The 23,830-nt window shown below is 45.6% G+C and overlaps 1 protein-coding gene across 10 annotated transcripts in view; it reads right to left on the bottom strand.

Annotated features, from left to right (window-relative positions):
• The window catches only part of cacna1ab (calcium channel, voltage-dependent, P/Q type, alpha 1A subunit, b), a 617,073-nt gene that overhangs the window by 203,012 nt on the left and 390,231 nt on the right, over positions 1-23,830 (bottom strand). For all 10 annotated transcript variants that reach the window (XM_038784774.1, XM_038784777.1, XM_038784770.1 and 7 more), the window contains exons 15-20: positions 22,405-22,517; positions 21,019-21,150; positions 16,090-16,162; positions 15,498-15,615; positions 5,834-5,901; positions 5,119-5,225 (exon numbers count right to left, since the gene is read on the bottom strand). In XM_038784774.1, coding sequence (XP_038640702.1) covers positions 5,119-5,225; positions 5,834-5,901; positions 15,498-15,615; positions 16,090-16,162; positions 21,019-21,150; positions 22,405-22,517 — 611 coding nt within the window. The remainder of the gene's footprint in view (positions 1-5,118; positions 5,226-5,833; positions 5,902-15,497; positions 15,616-16,089; positions 16,163-21,018; positions 21,151-22,404; positions 22,518-23,830) is intronic.

The following is a 23,830-nucleotide window of genomic DNA, read 5'->3' as shown; positions in this document are numbered from 1 at the left end:
CCATAAACCTTAAGAATGAGTCAAAACGCACTGAACAACACGGTCGATAATCTGTGAAAATATTTCAAAATATCATCTTGTTTAAACAGTTAATTGTAGGTTTAGTGTTGATGACTTTGACTTAACAAATAAAATTGACTTAATTAGAGTGTGAATGTACCCATTAACATTTTTATTTGCAATGTTACTGTGATCTTATTTAAAGAATATGTATTCACTTCATCTTTCCTTCAGCCTAATTGGTCTCCTGTGGAATTGCTTGCATAATCTGGAGTGCAGGGCTGTGGTCTAGCTACTAAGATGATACTGCATTTAGTGGGGGCTGTTCCTTTCAGACTATTTCTTAGCTATGCCCTGGGATGAAGTAGTCTAACTAGGCACCTGCAGGAGTTTAGAAGAAGAAGCTAATTGCTAATTGTTATGTACATTGGCAGCTTCTCTCAGCTTATTTTCTCCCCTCTGTATCTTTCCGCTTGTTTTATCCCGTTCACTAACTGCTTGTATATTTTCAGTTCCTGACCCTGGAATGAGGCCTTATTATTAAAAAAAATTTAAATCCAGCAGGAAATTACTTTTTTATACATTTTGAAGTATGGCTTCTACAGAGGGAATGAATACATAACGTACAATTCAGATACATAAGTTAGGTTTTTTCCTTTTATTTATTGAGCTAAATTGAGGCTCTTAAATTGAGGTAAGTAATAACAGCAATACCGAGTGGAAAACTTACCCAGCAAATTAATATCAGTTTAAATGTGAGCTAAGTATAAAACTAGTCACCCTCAATTAAAGCCGAACAATATGTCAGTCCTAACTTCAGTTAGTAATTGTTACTGCAGTGTCAGTTTGTTTATTATATTAGAAAGCATTATAAAGCTAGGTCTCTCCTCCAGTGGGGAAAGAAAATCCAGGATAGACCTATAGAGGTCTTTAAAATGAGGAAAGGTTTTGGCAGAGTGAATACAAGGAGAATGGTTCCTTTTGTGGAAAGATCATAACTAGAGACCATCAACATCAGAGTCACCTCAAAATCCGATAGGCAATTCAGTGTTAACTCTTTTAGTGCAGGAGGGAGACCTTCATCCCATCTGTAAGAACTGGGTTTAAACTAAGATCTAGAGGTGAGAGAACAGCATTAATACCCATCGATTAAAAAAAATCTTGGTGCTCTTTCCAAGGTTCATAGGTTTCTCCAAGCTTAATTTCCCCCTCTGCCCATTTCTGGTTACTGTGTTGTTCCAGTGGCTGTGAGCAAGTGTATGAGTGCAGCCTTACGATAGCCTTCTCCCTATAAGGGAGGATGTTTTGATTGTTTTTTTTCAATGCTCTTCAGCTGAATACACTGGTGTACAATCCCAGCAACCCTCTGGCAGTCGCCCAATTAACCATTCTTCTTGTGTGAGCTCAAACACTAAAAAAAACCCAATCATGGAGTCTGATCATGTTCTCAAAATTAATATCCAAGCACTTTCCAATATGGATAGCAATGTGCAAGAAGAATTCATCTGATCTTTTCATCCCATTCCCTAGTTTGGAAGCACTCAGGCCAGTTACAGTATGTTTGTTATGAACTGACAGAAAACAGCTAAACCACCAGAAATCTGGGATCTTCCAGCTGTGTTTAAATTATCATACCCAGCGGTGCACATTCCTCCTAAGATATCGGGAGAGCTCTGACCAATTGCTTACCAGATAGTAATTAATTTTTATTTTGCAAAGAAATGTAAGCTCAACAAATCACTCCACTGTAACCTCTCCAGCCTGGAAACCATGACATCCTGGAACATCAGTCGTACGGATTTTTTTTTTAGCAGGCCGTGTAACTGTCACTCAGAATGCTGCAACAATCCTGGACTCATTACATTGATATTTCCAAACTGCCGGGGCAGACAATGAGCTCGATGTGCTCTTCACCTGTAGGAAATGCCTTCAGCACCGACAGTACCCAGCTCAACACAACATTGAGTATCATCTCGGGTACCTTCTGGTCAACTCAACTCCCCTGGCTCCCAGTCCTGAGTAACATCCTGCCCCCCTCACATATGGAGGGAGATTGGGACCAGAAATCGCCTGGAGAAGGTTTCCATCAACGCAAGCCTGCTGCTGTAGAATGACCTTCTCAGTCTACCTGTTGCCGCCTCCTATCCCGCCAGCCTCTGCGGCTCAGACCACCATGCCAGGGAATAACAGCAGAGGCCATGTGGCAGCAGGGACCAATATGCCACCATTAAAAAACACTTCCTCATTACAGATCCCATAGCCCACCCGTCTTCAACCTGCCCCGCCAACAGGGAGTGCTCCTCAAGCATTCCCACACTGGCCAAGGCCTTTGTGCAACAAATTGGCACAAGTGGGGCCTTGAGGTGGACCCGGACTGCAGCTGTGGTGTGACCCCCTCCCCCCCCACCAATCAGTAACTCACATCAAGAAGGCTGCCCCATGACAGAATTCAGCACAGGGCTCAGAGAGCTCCATTTAGTCACTGCAGAAGCTATTACCCGGCTTGGTGTCGACTGCACACACTAAAATAAGAACGGAGTGCCGAGTGGGCCTGGGTTGTTTGTGTGCAGATAGGTGTAATCCAGTGGCTGACTGATTGATGTGTCCAGAGTGTGCGAAAAACCGGAAGGTGTGTCTGAGTGAGAGAGGGAGGAAAAGAGGAAAAGAGAGAGAGGGAGAGAGAGATAGAGATAGAGAGAGAGGGAGAGGGGAAATAGACTGATTATTGTGTGTGAGTGTGTGTGAATGAGTGAGTGAGTAAAAATAGACTGATTACTGTGTGCGCATAAGTTAAAATGGGGTAGCTTAACTATTGATAATGTTTAGTTTTATTTTGAACCCATGTGCATCAGCCTATATTTTTATTAGAATGAATTGAAACATGTGAGATCATAGAATCCCTACAGTGCAGAAAGAGGCTATTTGGCCCATTGAGTCTGCACCAACCCTTTGAACAAACACCCTACCTAGAGCCCACCTCCCCCATCCTCACCTCCCCCCAACCTCACACCCTATCCCCGTAACCCCACCTAACCTGCAAAATGAGCAATTTTAACATGGCCAATCCACCTAACCTGCACATCTTTGGACTGTGGGAGGAAACCGGAGCACCCGGAAGAAACCCACGCAGACACAGGGAGAATGTGCAAATTTCACACAGTCACCCGAGGTCAGAATCAAACCCGGGACCCTGGCGCTGTGAGGCAGCAGTGCTAGCCACTGAACCACCGTGTCGCGTCTTTTGTTTCTTAACTCAATTTTAGCATGTTTTATGTCTCAATTACATATTCATATCTGGTTGACACTTATGGTTAGGCATTCTGATGTTATACTCCAGACAATTCCAAAATCCAGAAATGCTTTGATCCCAAACATTCCCGAATAGAGAGGTTACGGTGCACTAGTGTGAGGAATGGCCATCTTTCATTAAGAAAAAGAGAAATGTCTTTTGTCAAACAAAGATTTGGTGGTAATTAAAATTCAAATAAGTGAAAGAAGTACACAATGAGAAGTTGGTCTGATTTGGACAACAAATTACACATTGGGCATATTAACATGTATCTGGCAGAGTTGATACATGCAGAATGTGTATATGGGCTTGAAACTGCTACTACAGCAGGCAGAAGCTTAATATACTCATTCCAAATCCTGTATCTGCTATTTTACACTATCCTGCTTTGAGGAATGAATTTGCCAGGTTGCAACTAAGTCCAGAGTAACATTTCCGTCTGATGGTTTATGATTGATGCTGTATGCATTCCTTTGTCCTCTCTCGTGCCTTTCCTCGCCTTAGCTTTCATTTCGTCTGGTTAAAGATCAAGCATCATTTTAGAACAAATGAAGGTAAAAGAAAATCTCAGCGAGTTACTTTCTGTCTAATGTACTCAGTCCCATCTCTTGTGGAAAAGTATCGATTCCTTACTTACAACAGATGAATGTTGATTGCTTGGCTTAATTGGCAGCAGTATTTCCACCAACGCCCTCTACCAGCCCCACCCAATGGTCTGGTGAAGGCAGAAGGTTTGCCTTGTCTTTTTTGGAGCACCTCACTCAATCCAGTAATGAGTGGAACAGATGATCTGCCCGGGAGGTGATCTGGGACACCTAACCAATGGCTGCTGCATTTCTGGTTTCATCCCAGAGACCCAGCCCGACTAAAACTAACGATTCATTCAGATTCAATGAAAGGTCATCAAGTTGAAATGTTAACTCTGTTTCTCCCTCCTCAGTGGCTGCCTGGCCTGTTGAGTAAATCCAGCGTTATCTGTTGTTATTTTAGATTTCCAGCATCTGCAGTACTTTGCTCGTGTTCAAATGAGTTAAATTATTCCAGGACGTAAGCCGTCACTGAAGTGGTCCTGGAGGGAAGGAGCCTGAAACAGGGGCTCCCCAAGAAGGAAGAAATAAAATGTTATTTTGATATATTTCCCATATAGTGATGGGAGTGATGCTTAAAACAGGTACTCTCCACTTGATCGTTTTTCTATCTTTAGTTTAGCTATAACCAGTACCAATCGCCAAATTAGTGACTGTTTCTAACTGGAGTTCCGCCTCACATTTAAATCTGCTGGAAGCTGAGCTATAGGGAACAGTTGAATTTACTTGAGTTCGAATAGAGCTGCCAGAACAAGAAATGTATTTGAACCCAGATTCCATCAAAGCAGGAAATGCATCATTTTGTTCTCTTTTTGGGGTTGGATTCCGTCATTTAAATTCCATTTTCTGGCTAAGGTGACTTGCTCCCATGTAAAGTCGGCTTCAATTATTCACCTATGCCAAGAGCTAAGAGGGTATCTTGCAGTGCTGGCTCCTGATTTCATCCCTTATTTGATCGACAGGATTAGTAGCCCCACCATGAAATGAATCATAAATGCTTAGAACACTTGAATAGTGCCACCTTACCAATCACTAACTTGTCCACAGTCTTCTCAAGATACCTCTGCCAAATGGCACATTCAATTAAAAACTTCAAACAATTACAGAGGTAACAGATATTCTGGTGAAGTGTAACTTTATTATTTCAATTAAACTTCAGCCCAGCTCTAAGATCACATTGAATCCAAGCCATTTAGCATCAAAATATCACGTAACATTATCCATTAGACAATCTCTACTTACGCAGCTATTGATAAGTTGGCAGCTGACAATGGACTCACTTCTGCTACCTCCTTGGCTTTTTGCAGTGCAAGTTTCTGATTGGCAGCTTCCTCCTCTTCTTGTTCATCCTATTGTGACACATTGAGGGCTTCTGTGAGAAACTTAAACAGGTAGATGAGAAGCAGCATACAGAATGCACTATTTGCTACTAGCTATAATGTAGCTGTGTATTAACTATTACTAGCCATAGTAATAGTTATGCATCTGTAGTATCACTGTGCTCTATTTACAGCTGTTGCAATACCAATCTACAAACTGTGGATTAGCACCTTACCTTTGAACCCTGAGTTTGATTCCAACCTACAATGTTAAGATGAAAGTCTTCAGTTTAGCTCAAAGCACGAATGTAAAATGAGCCTGGTGGAGTTTCAGTAGAAATGTGTCCTCTGCACAAAACTGTCAAAATGGAGGCTGGAGTGTAAAGGCGGAAACAGTGCCACGCTGCTGCAAACGGGTATTTGGATACCAGGATGAGAGCTGGAGCACACTGGTTGGAACAAGGTAAAAATAATGTTATGCTGCATCAGGCCTGGGCTGTATCTGGCCTGGGAATGCATGACGTCAACGCTGGTTATCTATAATGGCCAAGTTGTTCCATCCCAGAACTATTATTCTTTTGCCTTCATGAGCATAAAAATGTACTAAAAACAGATGAGGCACAACTATTTTATTTTACCTTTGTAAGTTCTTGTGCATTGGCGAGGTTGTCCACGGCGATGGCCAAGAATACGTTCAACAGAGTGTCTGGTTAGCAAAATGAAGGAAATAACAGGGATAGAATCTAAAGCAATCAAGTACCAGGTTCCTTCACAGACTGGTCGAAAGCAACCTATGAAGAGCCTTTTTGTTGACTATTAAACATGATAAGGAATACATGAAAAGAAGGGGAAGACTGTCAGGCCCTTTATTGTCACCATCAATAAAATAATATTGAATCATTTAACTCCTTATACCAATCAAGTGGGTTTCAGACCATTTCAAAATTTATACATGATCCAAAACTTGGAAATATTGTGAAGCACAAGAAGGACAGTATAAACTTCAGAAGGACATTGCCGGCTGGCAGTGGCGTAATGGTATTGTCGCTGGACTAGTAATCCAGAAACCTAGAGTCATGCTCTGGGGACCTGGGTTTGAATCCTGGCCTTGGGTTACTGTCTGTGTGGACATTCCCCCCATGACTGTGTGGCTTTCCTCCGGTTTCCTCCCACAGTCTATAAACATACAATTTAGGTGGATTCGATTGGCCATGACAAAATTGCCCCTTGGTGTCCAGGAATGTAGAGGCTGGGTGAGGTTATGGGGGATGGGGCGTGGCGGACTGGGTCTGGATGAGAGCAGACTCGATGGGCCGAATGGCCTTCTCTGCTTCCATTACATAACTTCAGTTACACAGAAAGACTGGAGAAATTAGGGCTTGGTCTTTTTGGATCAGAGAAGGTTCAGAGGAGATTTGATAGAGGTATTCAAACTCATGAAGGGTCTGAACAGAGTAGATAGACTGTTCCCATTGCTGGAAGGATTTAGAACAGAGGGCACAGATTTAAGGTCATTGGGAAACAAAGTAATGTTGCCAGGAGGAGAAGCTTTTCTCAGAGCCAGCGGTTAGGATTTGGAATTCACTGTGGCAGGCATGGATAGAGCAACCAAGCACCAACCCCCCTCCACCCCCCCCTCCACCTCCGTCCCCCCCTCCCTAACAGCTGTTAACGAACAGGTCCTCAAACAGGGAGATGAACAATTTCCAGCTCGCCCAGAATGCCCCCTCCGAGACCCAAAGGGCGAATTTAATCTTTTCCAGTTTAAGGATTTCTCCAGCATCCCCCAACCATGCGGCTCCACCGCCCACTACTCCACTAGAATCTGCTGACAGGAGATCAGAGTGGCAAAAGCCACTACGTCAGCCCCCCCTCCCCTCCAACAGCTCTGGCAATTCCGACATCCCCGAAGATCGCCACCAGAGGGCCTGGCGACATCCCCACCCCACAATTTTCGATATCAGGCCCCAAAATCCCACCAATCGCGGACATGATGATCAAATCACGTGGACATGATTTGCTCCCCCCCCCACCCCACAACATCTCTCACACTTATCCAAACCTCGGCAAAGGATCGGTTCATCCACAGCTGTGTCTTGTGTACCCTGGCACCACCTTGAACTGTACCAAGCTCATCCTGGTACAGGATGATGTTGCATTAACCTGGTACATAATCTCACTCCATATCTCCCATCCCAACTCCCTGCCCTGCTCCTCCTCCCACTTCCGCTTAACCTCCATGATTGGCGACTTCCCTGTGCCCACCAGCCATCCATAAATGTTTACTATCCTCACGTCCCCAACACGTCTGGCGATAACAACCTGCCCAACAAAGTGTGCTCTGGAAACTGAGGGAACCTCCTCCCGCTCAAAATCCAGTAACGGTGAATAACTGAACTCCCAGCCCCCAACTCATATTTCTGCTGCAACTCCCCCTAACTTGCAAACCTTCCTTCCACAAACAAGTCCCTCATCGGTTCCACCCCTTATCTGTCCCACCATGTAAATGTTGCATCCATCCCACCAGGGAAAACTGGTGATTCCCACAGATAGGGGCCAACACCGACATACGCCCCGCACCACAATTCTGCCACAGCTGGTTCCAAACCTTTAAGGACTAAGCTACCACCAGACATCTCCCCAGAGTAAACGGAAGCGGGGTCCCAGCCAGAGCCCTCAGACTTAACCCCCCACACACAACGCCTCCTCCATCCACACTCATTCCGCCGCCTCCTCCCCTTCACCAATGCCAGACCTTCTCTGCAATCGCTGCCCAGTAATAATACAGCATGTCCGGGAATGCAAAACCCCCCACCCGCTGACTTTGTCGAAACACTTGCCGAATCCACGGCATCTTGCCAGCCCATAAGAAAGTCGAGATTAACCTGTCCACCCTACCAAAAAACACTTTTGGCAGGAATATCGGGAGAGACTGAAACACAAAGAAATCTTGGCAGGATGTTCATCTTGACCATCTGCATCTGCCCAGCTAATGGAAGTAGGAAGGCATCCCACCTCCTCAGATCCCCCTTCACACCCTCCACCAAGCCAGACAGATTCCATTTCTACATCGTGACCCAGTCATGAGAATACTTAGATACCTGAACCTGCTCCTAGCCATTTAAATGTCTGGGTACTCTCAGGGCATTCACCAGAAACACTTCACTTTCGGTCATCTTCAATTTGTAGCCTGAAAAAGCACCAAATTTCTCCAATATACCCATAATCCTATCCATACAATCCACCGAGTTCGAAATATACAACAAGTCATCTGTGTACAGTGAGACTCTGTTCCCTGTCTCTCCATATAATATCTGACCACCACCTCTGATGACTGCAGCGCGATAACAAACGTAAACAGAAGTGGGGATAATGGGCACCCCTGCTTCGTACCCATGTAACCTGAAATCACCCTCGTCCTAACACTAGCCGTGGGCAGCATATAACAACCGTACCCAGGAGATAAACGAGGGCTCAAACCCAATCCTCCCAAGAACCTGGGACAAATATTTCCACTCTACCCTGTCAAACGTCTTGTCCGCATCCAAAGACACAACAACCTGCACCCTGCCCTTAGACAGTGTCATAACCACATTCGATAAATGTCTAATATTTCTCGACAGACGCTTCCCCATCATGTAACCCGTCTGATTGTGGCAGCACGGTAGCATGGTGGTTAGCACAAATGCTTCACAGCTCCAGGGTCCCAGGTTCGATTCCCGGCTGGGTCACTGTCTGTGTGGAGTCTGCACGTCCTCCCCGTGTGTGCGTGGGTTTCCTCCGGGTGCTCCGGTTTCCTCCCACAGTCCAAAGATGTGCGGGTTAGGTGGATTGGCCATGCTAAATTGCCCGTAGTGTCCTAAAAAGTAAGGTTAAGGGGGGGGTTGTTGGGTTACGGGTATAGGGTGGATACGTGGGTTTGAGTAGGGTGATCATTGCTCGGCACAACATCGAGGGCCGAAGGGCCTGTTCTGTGCTGTACTGTTCTATGTTCTATGATCGTCTATCACCCCCCCTCCCCGAGCATACACCCCTTTAACCGCCTCGCCAGTACCTTCGCATCCATGTTTAATAAGGGGATGGGCCTATGTGACCCACACTCCACTGGGCCCTGATCTTTTTTCGGGATTAATGAAATTGATCATTTCTCGACAGACGCTTCCAAGGGGCAGCACGGTAGCCTTGTGGATAGCACAATCGCTTCACAGCTCCAGGGTCCCAGGTTCGATTCCGGCTTGGGTCACTGTCTGTGCGGAGTCTGCACATCCTCCCCGTGTGTGCGTGGGTTTCCTCCGGGTGCTCCGGTTTCCTCCCACAGTACAAAGATGTGCAGGTTAGGTGGATTGGCCATGATAAATTGCCCTTAGTGTCCAAAATTGCCCTTAGTGTTGGGTGGGGTTACTGGGTAATGGGGATAGGGTGGAGGTGTTGACCTTGGATAGGGGGTAGGGTGCTCTTTCCAAGAGCCTGTGCAGACTCGTTGGGCCGAATGGCCTCCTTCTGCACTGTAAATTCTATGTAATCTATGTAATCTGATGCCTGCACCAGCGTGACCGACAGCTCTCATCGCGCCAAAGAATCAGAAAACATCTCCAGGTGATGTGGGGCTAATTCCACCGCAAACTGTTTATAAAAGTCGACCGGGAAACCATCAGGCCCCGGCCCCTTCCCTGACTGAATCGACCCAATTGTCTCCATCACCTCTTGTAGCCCTAACGGAGCCTCCCATCCCAGCCCCTTCTCTCCTTCAACCTCTGCGAACACCAGCCCATCAAAAAACCGCCCCATCTCAGCACCCCCCGCCACCCCGAGATTCAACCCATACTGCCCCCGATAGAAGGGGCTTATTAAAGCATTCCAGCATCACTCAGATCATTTTCTGGCAGCTGATTTCAGAATGCCTTGGGGGTAAACCTCAAGAATCAACTCTGACCAATATAAAATGCTGTGGAAGCTGGAATTCTGAAGTTAAAACAGAAAATGCTGAGAAATATGTTTCAGGTCAGGAAACGAGGGGGAGAGAAAATTACTTACTATTTTAGGTCAATGACAGCAGGTCCCTGACAATTAATTCTACTCTCTTTTCCAAGGATACTAAATAACACAGGAAGAACCCATCGCAGAAACAGGAGAATTTGACTTTATATTGACTTTTTGACCTTACTGTTTTCAAGGCAAAATGGAACAAAAGGACTATTGGTCCATTCATCACACGGAATAAACACTATAAATATAATTGTAAGGACTGGAAGGGATTAGGCAACATATCATTTGATCCCTTAAAAGATCTATTTCAGCATAAATTTTGGAAACCTATTTCAGAAAGGTGCTCCAGGCCTGGAACAAAGTCAAACAATAATTAAATCAGAATGACATCTGGAATAGAGAACTGAGGATTAGAACAGGCTTGACCAACCCACAGACCGCAAAGCCATTCTGTATGGCCCCTGAAGCGAGTTTTCAAAATGCCGTTAAGACGGATAACTGCAATGGAAGTTTGTGCAAGGAGCTGCTTTTCCAATCACAGGTCATTCACTCTGCCGTGTCTGCTGATCTGTGGCTGGAGGAGCAACAAACACCAGCAGTGGTGGGTCTACCGAGAGGGTTTTCGGGTGGGGGATTGGGAGGGGGGTGGAAGAAGAGGGAAAGACACTACTGGAGCCCAGAAGAGGTCAAACATCTGGGGCCCAGTGGGAAGGCCAACAGGCTTCCTGTTGTGTTCTGTTGTCTTGCCATTGCAATGATGCACACAGAACCGTTGGTGATTTAACTAGAATTATGATTTATTGATGAACAAGTGGAAGGATAACAAACAGAATACTATACAGACTAAGTTACTATTTAAGTTTTGTAAACTCTACTGGAACTACCCTATGTGCGACTGTTCTTTGTACGCCTTATTACCAACTAATGAGTTTCCCACGTCACGTGCCAAGGTCTGACGCCACCAACTGGTTGGAGGTCGCATTGCTAGCTGTGTACAATATTATTCACAGACATATCACCACATCCCCCTTCCTTTGGAGATGTTCGCATTTATATACAGAAAAATAATTGTATTATCTTTTAACACATGAGGCATGTGTATATACAAATTTGACTGTGCTTCAATTAACATGATATGCCTGCTGAATGTGTCTGAATGTGCACAGCTCATTGTGTATCTCCAATGGGTTCACCCCGCTGATCGTCTAGGCTGTTGTTAGCTTTCTAGAAGACTGGTTTCCGTGCCAGTCTTTTGTGCCTTAACCTTGTCACGTGATGCAACCTGAAAACCGGTATCCTTGTTGACCATGCCTGAGTCTTAACTTTTGCGTCAGCAGCTTATTTTGTTTCTTTACACAAAACCGCCTTGTCTGAGCAGATCCTGTGTATACGGAGGGCTTGTCCATAGGGGATGGCTTCTTTAATGTGTTTAAGGTGGAAGCTGGTGAAGTGGAGCCTCGTGAGGTTATCCATGGGCTTGCGGTAAAGCGAAGTGCTGAGGTAACCATCCTTGATGGAGATGAGTGTGTCCAAGAATGCAACCGATTCTGGAGAGTAGTCCATGGTGAGTCTGATGGTGGGATGGAACGTATTAATGTCATCGTGTAGTCGTTTCAGTGATTCTTCGCCGTGGGTCCAAAGGAAAAAAATGTCATCGATGTATCTGGTGTATAATGTCGGTTGAAGGCCCTGTGTGGTGAGGAGGTCTTGTTCAAACTTGTGCATGAAGATATTGGCGTATTGAGGTGTGAATTTGGTCCCCATGGCTGTTCAGTGTGTCCGGATGAAGAACTTGTTGTCAAAGGTGAAGACGTTGTGATCCAGGATGAAGAGTATGAGTTGTGGAATTGCGCCTGGAGATTGGCACTTGTCTGTGTTGAGTACTGAGGCTGTTGCAGCAATGCCATCATCATGGGGGATGCTAGTGTAGAACATTATGCAACTATATCTTTTTCACTTTCCTTAACTTGGTGCTCCCCTGACACCCACAGCGGAGGTGGTGTTAGCTTGCTGACTGCTATGCCCTATTGTCCGTGATAATCTTTGCGGGCATCTTCAGAAAGACCAAGACCTGCGGCATGGTGGCACAGTGGTCAGCACTGCTGCCTCACAGCGCCAGGGACCCGGGTTCAATTCCGGCCTCAGGCGACCGTCTGTGTGGAGTTTGCGCGTTCTCCCCACGTCTGCATGGGTTTCCTTCGGGTGCTCCGGTTTCTTCTCTCAGTTCAAAGATGCCCAGGTTAGGTGGATTGGCCAGGCTAAATTGCCCCTTAGAATCCACAAGCTTAGGTTGAGTTACTTGGTTTCAGGGATAGGGCGTGGGCCTGGGTAGGGTGCTCTTTCCAAGGGTCGGTGCAGACTTGATGGGCTTATTGGCCTCTTTCTGCACTTTAGGGATTCTATGATTCTGCATTGGGTGGCCTGCTGAGGAGCAGGTGCACCTTCCTCAGCCTGTGGAGCTGGCGTTGATGGGACCACAGAAAGAGGGGATTTGGATCAGCCGGTAATTCCCGGAGTTACCTGAAGTATCGAGTTACTGATCCTCCTTCTTATGGGTACTGGAGGGCCCCTGGCTGATTTCTTAAGGAGAAGGGGCAGCTGGAGTGAGATGGGGGTGTCACGCAGCCTTCGTGTGTTGACACTGATAGATGTCACCAATGGCTACAGCGATGGAGTGCATCTCCTGCAGCAGTGCAGGGCCATTGTCCTGGACCAAGGTCTCCATGGCGGCCGCCATCCCGCAGTGCGGATCCCGGTTTGGAAGTTGGTGCCATAACCTCAGAGTTAAAGTGGATGGACTCTTCCATTGTGCGTTGCAATCCGAGGAGTGTAGCTGCCACCCTTCCTGATGCTCCTGTGCTTACGTTTGCAGATCCAGAAATTGATGTAGGACTGAGTCCAGATGTTCTTCATCAGCCTTGGACTCAGCAGAATTGTGGCCTCCAGCACTCCTCTGAGTGCCGGCAACATCGGATGTCCATCCTCCTCCTGCTGCGGACCAGATGATGGGCTGTGCGCACCAGATTGTGTCCCCAAGGCTACTCCACAACTAGGTCGCACCAAGGTGCATGTTTCTGAGCTGGTGGAAGGTGTGGGTGAGCACTATGTGTTGTCCTAACGTTGCGCATCTGAGCTGTTGTGGGGGCTGGAGTTCAGGGCCTGGATTGTGGATGCCCTCGGCAGCTCCCCGGCAAAAGAAAGGAGACAATTAATGCCTGGCTGGGGATTCTGTACAGGGGAAATCACTCTCAGCATGGTGTCTGATAAACGTTGTAGTGCAGGAACCTCACTTGGGTGCGTGCTGCCGACCTCACTGTCAACACAGTATGGGCCCAAACCATCGCGGGCCAACTGTATGGCTGTAGTTCTGAAGTTGGTGAGAACCTTGATCTCTATCCCCAGCCTGGAGCTTCTTATTGTGAGGCAGCTTGTCTTGATGGAAGACAGATTGAGAGCGTGAGCAAGACGAAGGTGAGGGCAGACGATAAGAATGTCTGACATTTGTGGGTGGTGGGAGTGGAGTCAGCTTGACAAGATTCAGGGAAGATCAGGCCATATGGATATGTGTGAGAGTGAATAGTGATATCCCGTGCAGCGAGTGAGATCCTTGTGAAAGTATGATGTGCTTGTGAGTGTGCGAGTCGAGTGTGCTGAGATGGTTGACTTACCCTGATGGAACACAGGAGATCGCTCATTATCTTCCTACACTGGGTGGCTGACCTCTTCTGTAGGGCATTTGCTCTGACCACTACTGTAGCCACCTCCCAAACCAGTTTAGTCACCTTAGTGGAGGTCCTGTGGCTAGAGTGGGGGTAGAGAATATTGCAGTGGGCCTCAACTGCATCCAACAGGCACACCAAAGAGACGCCACTGAATTTGGGCATAGCTTCTTTCTGCCTCTGGAAACCATATCTTCACTGGAACTGTCCTAGTGAGTGTGAACACTGTGCAGGGGCGATGTTTAAATATGGTGCGCAAAGTTAGGGAGCGCTGAGGTGGGGTGGGCATATCAGGTGCCACTCACCAGCAAATCAGCGTGTTCCCGATGGATGAATATTTAACACAGTCTGGAGCGCACGATACAGCTCAAAAAACACCATTGCGGCCAGCGGGTGAACACCATTTTTTGTGCCCCCTAATGCGCTTTGCACGTTTCATGGGCTTGGGAATGAGGCGGTCACACACACTCTGACCCTCTCACACTCTAATGGTCGTTTTTATTAATTACTTTTTTTTTTACATTAGAACTTAATGCTTTATTTTTTCTCAGCAAGTTGTTTCTTTTTCTCATAGTCAAATTTTCTTTTGAAATTCATTTTTATGTTGTGCCAAATGTCATCATTCCAAAATCTGCACTTCGGCCCCCTTTGGAGAATACATGGAAATATGGCCACCCCGAAGTGAAAAGGCTGGAGAAGCTTGGTATAGAATGATCTGACTGGAGTATTTACAATAATGACATTATAGACGGGGGAACACCTCTTTTCGCTAGTAAGAAAATTCAGAACAAGGCATTCAAGAGGACATTACATGATGACTGGAATAAAAACATTGTGCAGGGGGTTCAAAGTCACGTTGCTTGTTTGGCGAGCTGGTACGACACAATGGGACAACTGGCCTCCTTCTGCACTGTAACAATTCTGTGATTCTGTGAAGAGGGACGGAAGGAAAATAATAGAACTCCCACTGAACATGGCGTGAATATGGAATGAATATGGCGTGGGTTTCCTCCAGGTGCTCCGATTTCCTCCCACAGTCCAAGGATGTGCAGGTTAGGTGGATTGGCCGTGCTAAATTTCCCCTTAGTGTCTGTGGTAGTATGACTAGAGGTACTACGGTAACTGGGAGTGTGAGCTACCATTGGTGGAGAAGGCTCGCTGCTCATTGGCCCAAGTGTTTGCATTTCATTGGTCGGAATGTAAGGTAGCTCTGTCCAGTGAGGCAGGGTATAAGAACCCGTGTTTCCCAGCAGCCAGCCTCTTTCTGTACTCGAGCTGCTGGGGAAACATCTTGTTGATTAAAGCCTTCAATTCGGATTACATCCTCGTTTCAGTAGTTATTGATTGCGCATCAGTGTCCAAAGGTTAGGTGGGATTATGTGGTGGGCCTAGGTAGGGTGCTCTTTCAGTGTAGACCTGATGGGCCGAATAGTCTCCTTCTGCACTGTAGGGATTCTATGAACCATGAAAGGTGCAGCATTTGAGAAAGCCACGTAGGCCATTATTATTTGCTCTATCAAGTTATGTCCATGTTCCTGATGGAGTTGGGCCAGAAAACTAGATACTCCAAAGTTCATGAATGAAATGCCAAGGATACAGTTCCCAAAGAGAGTCAGAACAATGAAATAGACTGAAGAAATCATCCCTCTGTTAACACCGCCCTGTGATTCTATCCCATCATACATGACAACATTCCAATCTTCACCAGTCAAAATCTAGACGAAAATAAATGTGACAATCACTTACTTGATATTCAGTTTAGTATCATGTCATTTAACAAGTTCGCAAGTAAACATTTGGTGGCACACATTGGAAATGGCAGCATGTTAGAGATCCCTTTCAAACTTCTAACTGTACGCCAACCATCAAATTCTGGTAACATTCTGGAGAGATCAAGCTGTATAATATTGCACTCCTGCTTTTAATAGATACAACTTAATAAGTCACAGGTTGAGCAGCAAAATCTCCACCATTTAGGTTGAGCACCAGGCTTGACTAACAGCAATTCACTGTGTTAAGTACTTTGAGACGTTTTATGGAAAGACTGCTCAGAACTATTTATTCATTTTTCAGGACCTAAGTACACTCTTTCTCTTAGCCAGGATGAATGAGAATTTTGGAAATATTTTGCTGTCCTAATCAGTTTACTTATTTCTGCATACAATTGGTGTTTTACCATCATATCTTACCTGAAATACAGTCATTATTGCTGCAGGGAAGGTGTCAAAATTGGTGGAGGGTGTGCCAGACTCGAAATTAAATCTGTAACATTTAAAAAGAGGAAACGTGGAATCAAAACTGCTTTTCTTTCCAGTTGACTTGAAAACAAATTATGGCCTGAATTTTATGTTCCGAGGTTGTCCGCGTGCTCAACACGAACGAGTGTAAAATTGCACGAATCGACGGCGGGCGTGCATCCCGATGTCAGTGAGCACGCGCGTGAGTCAGATCCACACCCGCCAACATTAAAGGGCCAATTAAGGCCATTAATTAGTCTACTGAACACAATTTTACAGGAACCCAGCGATTTTTCATTTGTCGCAATACGCGTGGGCAGCCAGCACATTTTCACCAATTTGCCGTCCAAGGGCAGGATAGAATTCCCCCAGAGCACAAGCGCATTCAGTTTCTTTGTGAATTGGTCGCTATCTCAGTTCAAAGTTGTGCCGGATTTTCTTTTGATTTCTGTAGTTCTTCAATCCTGCCTAGCTTTACCCAAGGACCTCATTTTACCTGGAAGGATTGCTCGAGAATTTCAGCACAGTGCACCCTTAGTTGCAAGACACAGGTCCTTGTTCATCTCATCTAATGGGGATAGTCTACTCAGCTGATGGAGCCTCCTCTGAAGCGGAAGAGAGGGGCAGGAAGGAGAGAAGGCCAGGAGAGTGGGGGCAACATGCCAGGGAGAGACCTTTGGGAGGAAAGGCATGAGCTCAGTTGGTATCAGGCCAATAGGGAGGTCAAGACAGTAAGGTCTGCAGAAGAAACCATTATCCAGAGGTTAGAGTCTGCAAGCAGCATTCCAATTACCTTTAAATGTCTGCGGTTTCGTGCCAAAGGAGGCTCCTGTTTCTCTAGGAACAGTGATTGGGCCCGGAATTTCCTCAAACTGCATGATGGACACCCCATGGCAGTGGCTTTGAAGGTCACAAGGGCCCTCAACTTCTACACTGCCAGTTATTTCCAGGGGTCAGAGAGGGTGTGTCCCAATCAGCTGCATACAGTGGTGTGAAGCTTGTTACTGACACTATCTTCAGACACACGACAGTCGGGGCCAGTCAGGCAGAGCAAGCTGGAAGCTTTACCATGGGATTACTGCTTTCCCCTGCATCCAGGATCTAATGGATTGCACTCATGTGTCTATCAAGGAGCCAGCAGGTTAGCCGGGAGCATCCGTGAACCGAAAAGGGCTTCCACTTAAAAAATGTGCAGATCATCTGTGACCACAGGACACAGATTCGCCGTGTCTGTGCCCGTTACCCTGGCAGCTCACATGATAATTACATCTTGTGACACTCACAGGAACCAAGGCAGTTTACGGTTCCTGTATGATTTGTTGGATGGCTCCTGGGTAAAAGTGGCTATCTCTTGAAAAGGTAGCTCATGACTCCGCTCCATTACCCAAGAATAGAGGCGGGGGAGAGTTACAAGAGGAGTCATACCTCCACAAGGACAGTGGTGGAGAGGACCATTAGGTTGCTTCAGATGTGCTTCAGATGTCTGGACTGATCAGGGAGAATGTTAAAGTATCCTCCAGAGCGTGTCTCCCTTATAGTTGTAACATGCTGCATCCTGCCCAATATGGCTCTGGCAGAGGGGAATCCACTGGAAGCTGAGGAAAGCGAGGCAGGTCCACTGACCCAGGAGGATGATTCCAGCGATGGGTCTGATAAAGGATCCGGGGAGGTACAGTGCGAGGACGCGGAGGCAAATGACAGAAACCTTTTGGGAGGCAGGGGCACAGGGATGCCTTGATCTTGCGACTCTTCAGCTAGGTATCCAAGGCATCAATGCTTCCTCATGCCAATGGCACTGTCCCTTCAGCCACAGATGTTATATGCTAGACCAACCCCAAACCCCAGCAGCAAAAAACACAATACTGTTACAAACATGTGCTGCATCTGGCACCTATTTCAACCATCAAACCGACTCAGCCCATTAAGCAAAATATGTTTTATGTTATTGTCAATGCACAAACAAAGAACATACAATATTAACAAAGTGAACACAAATATCAAAATAATGAACACAAGTAATGTCACCGGCGACAAGCCCCTGTTTTGCTCAAAGTGCCTCTAACTTACATTTGAGGAGGCTGTGTCTTGATGCTCCCCCCCCCCCCCCCCCCCCCCCCCCCACACCATCCACCACCATTGGCAGCAGCACTGCCAATAGCTGACTCTGCTGTCCTAGTGGGCGTGGTGACCTTGGCCATTATCTTCCAGTCAGCTGAGCCTGAGCAGGGTGGGCACTCAATCATCGTGGCATCATCAGATGCAGTGGCCACTGGAAGAGGGGTTGGCGGTGGTGCCCCTATCGGCAGATACTCTGGAAGGAGCCCACCGAGATGACAGGTAGCCTGTCCGCATGAGTATGTTTGGACCTCCCTGCTCACCACTAATGGACGGGCACCTAGCAGAGACTAGGTGCCTCATCCAACTCTCATACTGGCAGTGACCTCCCACGGTCACGGACAGTGTGTTGGTTAGCGGGTCCGAGCGCCACCCTTGGAACTCCCAATTCTGTTCTTCAAATTGCCTCTCTATGGGGGTCCCCAGTCTCTCAATGGAGGAGGCTGTATGTTCAGTGGTCAGGGTCAGCCCAGTACTAATTCTATGTTGTATGGACTCCTCCAGAATGGAGACCATGGGCCACTGTCTCTCGGGGATCTCCATCAGGTCTCCCCGCATATCCAGCTGGACATCCAGCATCTGCCATCTGATAGATGATTCCAGAGGTAAATCATCTGCCTTGGACTCAGCGTGGCCTGGTCCCCAGCAGTACTGCCACCGCTGGTGTCCAGGGACCTCTCTGCCTCTGTCAGCCTCTCATGTGAATGTGATGTGCCCTCACCACGGTGCTGTAGCAATGGAGCCGATGATCTAATGCCCACCAACATGTTAGTATGAGCGCTGGTGCCTGGGTCCAAGAGTGGGTGTGGTGCTGGTATAGGTGAACGACACCAGCGGGTGTCGACGGGCCAGAATTGCCGCTGGGTCCGCTTTCAATGGCCCCCGACCGGCGGCGCGCCAATCGCGCCAGCGCGATTGCCGCTGATTCTCCAGTCGCCTGGAGAATCGACGGCCCAGCGTCGGAGCGGCGTGGCGGGATTCGTGCCCCCCCCCCCGCCGATTCTCTGACCTGGCGCGGGCTTGGAGAATCCCGCCCGTTGTTTTTCCTGTCCTTGAATTGCAATTTTACCGTTATAGAGTTAGAAATACTATATCCTAGCCAGGAGTTAGGCTATCAGAAGAAATGCATGGGAGAAAAACTAACAAAAATTAAAGAAAGAACCAGGTATGCAATCGTACCTGGATAATGCTGGATTCAGAAAAGGTGAACATTTTATAACATTGTTCAGAAGGAGAAAAGTGACTGCAACAAAAACTAGCCTCAGCTTTGTAAAAGACATGTTCCTTCTTGTGAAGCCTAGAGTTTTTATTCTCAGCTACTTCTTCCCCCCATATTCGATCCCAACATAGCCCTTAAACTCACATTTCGCAACCAACTGTAGCAGGTTATAATTTTACACCTTTAAGATTGCTATGTTTTGGGGTTGTGTCTTTAATTTAAGGGAAAATGAAAGGTGTCATATGACTTGTTCAGAAGTCTGCCTGACAACAAGCCTGGGTGGTTTGATTGTTGGAGATTAAAAGGAGTCCACATTGTTTTATTGGGTAGAAGATGTTAAGGTAGAAGACCATGGCAGCAACTTGTGTACTAACTGTGATCAGACTTTAAGTCTGCAAAGTCCCAGGGAAGAGTTGAGAATGTCGGGTTGTAAACAGTTATGCTTTAAATTGTCCATTTCGTTCAAAACTAAGAGGGTTGAGGGCCCAGGAATAGTTAATCAGCATTTCTATCTGGGTGCAACCTACGTGACTCACTTGTATGATGATGGGTTTTGCGAGGGGAGGGGTTTCTAAGATATTCCAGAAAGCCCACAGATAATGTCAGTCTTCCCTGATTATGGATACAGACAGCAAAATGCTGTTGTTCATCATGCAGGAAGGCATGATTGAGAATAATGAATTCATGAGGAGTAAAATGAGGCTGGAAGATTCACCTAGCTTGAGCTCGATGAGCAATATCCAGGAAAGAATCCTCATTATCAAAGATAGTTCTAAGATTAAACGTTCCTAAGTTGAAAAAGGCAACGGACAAAAGTAAACCCTTGGGACCCAAGAATCACATTGGAACGGTTCCAGGCAAATTGAATGTCTACTTAAAAGGGCAGCGTAAATCATATCTGTCAGGTGTGTTTTCTGTTGTGCTAAAAGAAAAAGGGGAATAGTTGCTTAGTCGTACAGAACTTGAGCATTGCTGAAAAAAAGACGTTGTCAAAGCTTTTCATCATGCAGTCATCAGGACAGACACAATAATGTCAAATTCCAAGGAGAGCAACAATTTGTACTGCATGAGAAAATGTTTGAACAATGGATGGAAAGTTGGCTCTGATTGGATGAGGCTTTGCCATGGGAAATGCACCAGGGTGTTATTGTCTCCCATGTTTTTGTTTAATTCATAAAAGGTTCTATGCCTGGGCATGTTCCTTTTGCCTGTAGAAAACAGGTCCCTGCGTATGAACATTTGTATCTTTTAACAGTCGTAAGTGAGCTACATGGCGAGCCGAACTGATAATCTTAAATCGTTATGAGTGTAATTCTTAAAATTAGTAAGTATGGACAGTACACTGCCCATTGCTCATTACGCATGTGGTGTATGAATTTCATTGCTGGTGCAATGGCAGATAATGGCTATGACCCCATTACAATATGTACCATTACTGCGAATTTCCTTCATATGATTAAGTATTCAAAATTTGCTACAATATTTGATTAAAGAATACAATAAAAATTACATGCACACAGTAAAATATATGGGAACCTGGTACTTACTGGCCACCAAATAGTTGCATCCCTAAAAGAGCAAATACAACAATAAAGAGGAACAATAGGAATAATAAGCTAATAATAGACTTCATGGAACTCAGTAAGGAGACGACCAAGTTTCGAAGAGAAGCCCAGTACCTGGGAAAAAGAAAAAAATCTATCAGTTTTATTGTACTAGAGAAAGCTAAAATTTCGTATAACATTAAATCCTGTACTTGTGCTAATACGTTTAGACATTTCATACATGTTCACCAAGTGCTTTAGTACAGACTGAATGCCTGAGCTCACCAGAATAATCACAAGGGTTCCTTCCTCTAAAATGAAAGCACCACTTAAAAAAATCAGTGACGTTAAACAAAATTAACAACAATCATTGCATTTGGATCGATGATACATTGTTACCGGATCTAGTATTTGTCCAACCAGCAGTCTCAATTCAATACCCCACTACCGCAAAACTAACCACTAAATATTGTATACAGCCAGTATCCAATGTAGACTGTTTTTACTTTTTTTTTATTTTTATTTATTTCCAAGTTTATACTTTTCTTATTTTTTTATTTTCTTGGAGATTAGAGGTGGGAGAGATGTTCTGATATGATGATGACTGAAGGATTTATGCACTGTTGCCATGAAAGCACAATGGAGTGTGCACACATGGGTGTACCATCAGGTTGTTTGAAGTATCACGGTCTACATTGGATATTGGCTCTTCATGGTGAAGCAATTGGAATAGATTCGATCCAATGCCAGCTTGTGGCATTCACCACCAATGTATGAAAAGGAGTGGCAGACCCGCTCCAATCGTCTGCCAGTACTATTTTAAAACTGGTCACCAGTCAGGGATATGTGGGGTGTGAATCAAGCTCAGTAAGTACCGGAGGTTGAGATGCTTTTTCATTTCAGGGACCTTTGGGCCCGAGGTCAGGTACAACAGGGTTAGGTACAGAAAAAAGCTCTGTCCACACTGCTACCATGAATAAGTCTCAGTCACACGGACATATCAATGCCCCCATGGTATACTCCCATTGCCAATTCCACCTCAGGAATAGCATGGTCTCTCAATGAGATTGCCAATTAAGGGGCAGTTCTGTGCCTTAGGTTCTTAATCACCAGAACCAAATTGAGACTCAAATCAAACTAAACTCACAGAGGTTCCGTACAGATGAGCGAGAGAGAAATTATGTTTCCAGTAGTATGAAATGATTCTTAGCCTGGTCCCATGTATAAGCACCAGTTCTGAACAGTTCATTTGAATTACTGTCAATCAATTTACACTCTACCTATTTGCAATAAAACTAGTCAAAGTAATCAATAATCTCAGTACAGTACGGACATCAATAGTATCAGCCAAATGTGGAACAGACAGGATGGGGAACTGGGCAGACTTACTTTGTAACTTTGAATATTCGAAGTAACCTGAGTGCCCGTAAAACACTGATGCCAAAAGAGGTACCTGGCTTAACAGCAGCCCAGAACACTTCAAAAATACTGCCTATAATAACCTGAAATAAGAGAGGAGAGATTCACTCATCATTAGCGAGAAAAAAAAAACTAGCTTTGCTGGAAATTTCAAATCAAGTACTGAACATTGGGAATAAACAGAGTCAATGTCTAAATGAGGAAAGGCTAACGATTCTAGTGGCACCCTTCACAAAAGATGACTCTCGTCAGCGATCATACCCAAACCAGTAACCCAACTGTCTTTCCAGATTTACTCACAGAAATTGAATAGAGGGGAGGAAGAATGAGGTGATCGCTATCCAATGTACCCTGCTGGAAAGGTGCACTTCTGAATTGAAACAGAAAATGCTGGAAAAACTCAGTATGTCTGACAGCATCTGTGGACAGAGGTCTCTGAAGAAGGGTCATACAGATTTGAAACATCAACTCTGTTCCTCCCTTCACAGGTGCTGCCAGACCGGTTGAGTATTTCCAATATTTCCTATTTTTTATTTCAGATTTCCAGCATCGCAATAATTTGTTTTTTTCCCACATATGTTGCCCAAAGATAGAATCATACTTTTAATGTAACAGCCCCATTAATGAAGCCTGCCAACACTGTACATAGAACATAGAACATTACAGCGCAGTACAGGCCCTTTGGCCCTCGATGTTGTGCCGACCTGTGAAACCACTCTAAAGCCCATCTACACTATTCCCTTATCATCCATATGTCTATCCAATGACCATTTAAATGCCCTTAATGTTGGCGAGTCCACTACTGTTGCAGGCAGGGCATTCCACGCCCTTACTGTTCTCTGAGTAAAGAACCTACCTCTGACATCTGTCCTATATCTATCTCCCCTCAATTTAAAGCTATGTCCCCTCGTGCTAGACATCACCGTCCGAGGAAAAAGGCTCTCACTGTCCACACTATTTAATCCTCTGATCATCTTGTATGCCTCAATTAAGTCACCTCTTAACCTTCTTCTCTCTAACAAAAACAGCCTTAGGTCCCTCAGCCTTTACTCATAAGTTCTACCCTCCATACCAGGCAACATCCAGGTAAATCTCCTCTGCACCATTTCCAATGCTTCCACATTCTTCCTATAATGCGGCGACCAGAACTGCATGCAATACTCCAAATGCGGCCGTACCAGTCTTTTGTACAGCTGCAACATGACCTCATGGCTCCGAAACTCAATCCCTCTACCAATAAAAGCTAACACACCGTATGCCTTCTTAACAACCCTATCAACCTGGGTGGCAACTTTCAGCGATTATTGTACATGGGCACCGAGATCTCTCTGCTCATCCACACTACCAAGAATCTTACCATTAGCCCAGTACTCTGTCTTCCTGTTACTTCTTCCAA

This window comes from Scyliorhinus canicula, chromosome 25 (genome assembly GCF_902713615.1).
Source record: "Scyliorhinus canicula chromosome 25, sScyCan1.1, whole genome shotgun sequence".
NCBI classification, from domain to species: domain Eukaryota; kingdom Metazoa; phylum Chordata; class Chondrichthyes; order Carcharhiniformes; family Scyliorhinidae; genus Scyliorhinus; species Scyliorhinus canicula.
The sequence above is the reverse complement of the archived record's forward strand: the minus strand, read 5'-3'. Positions and strand labels throughout refer to the sequence as shown.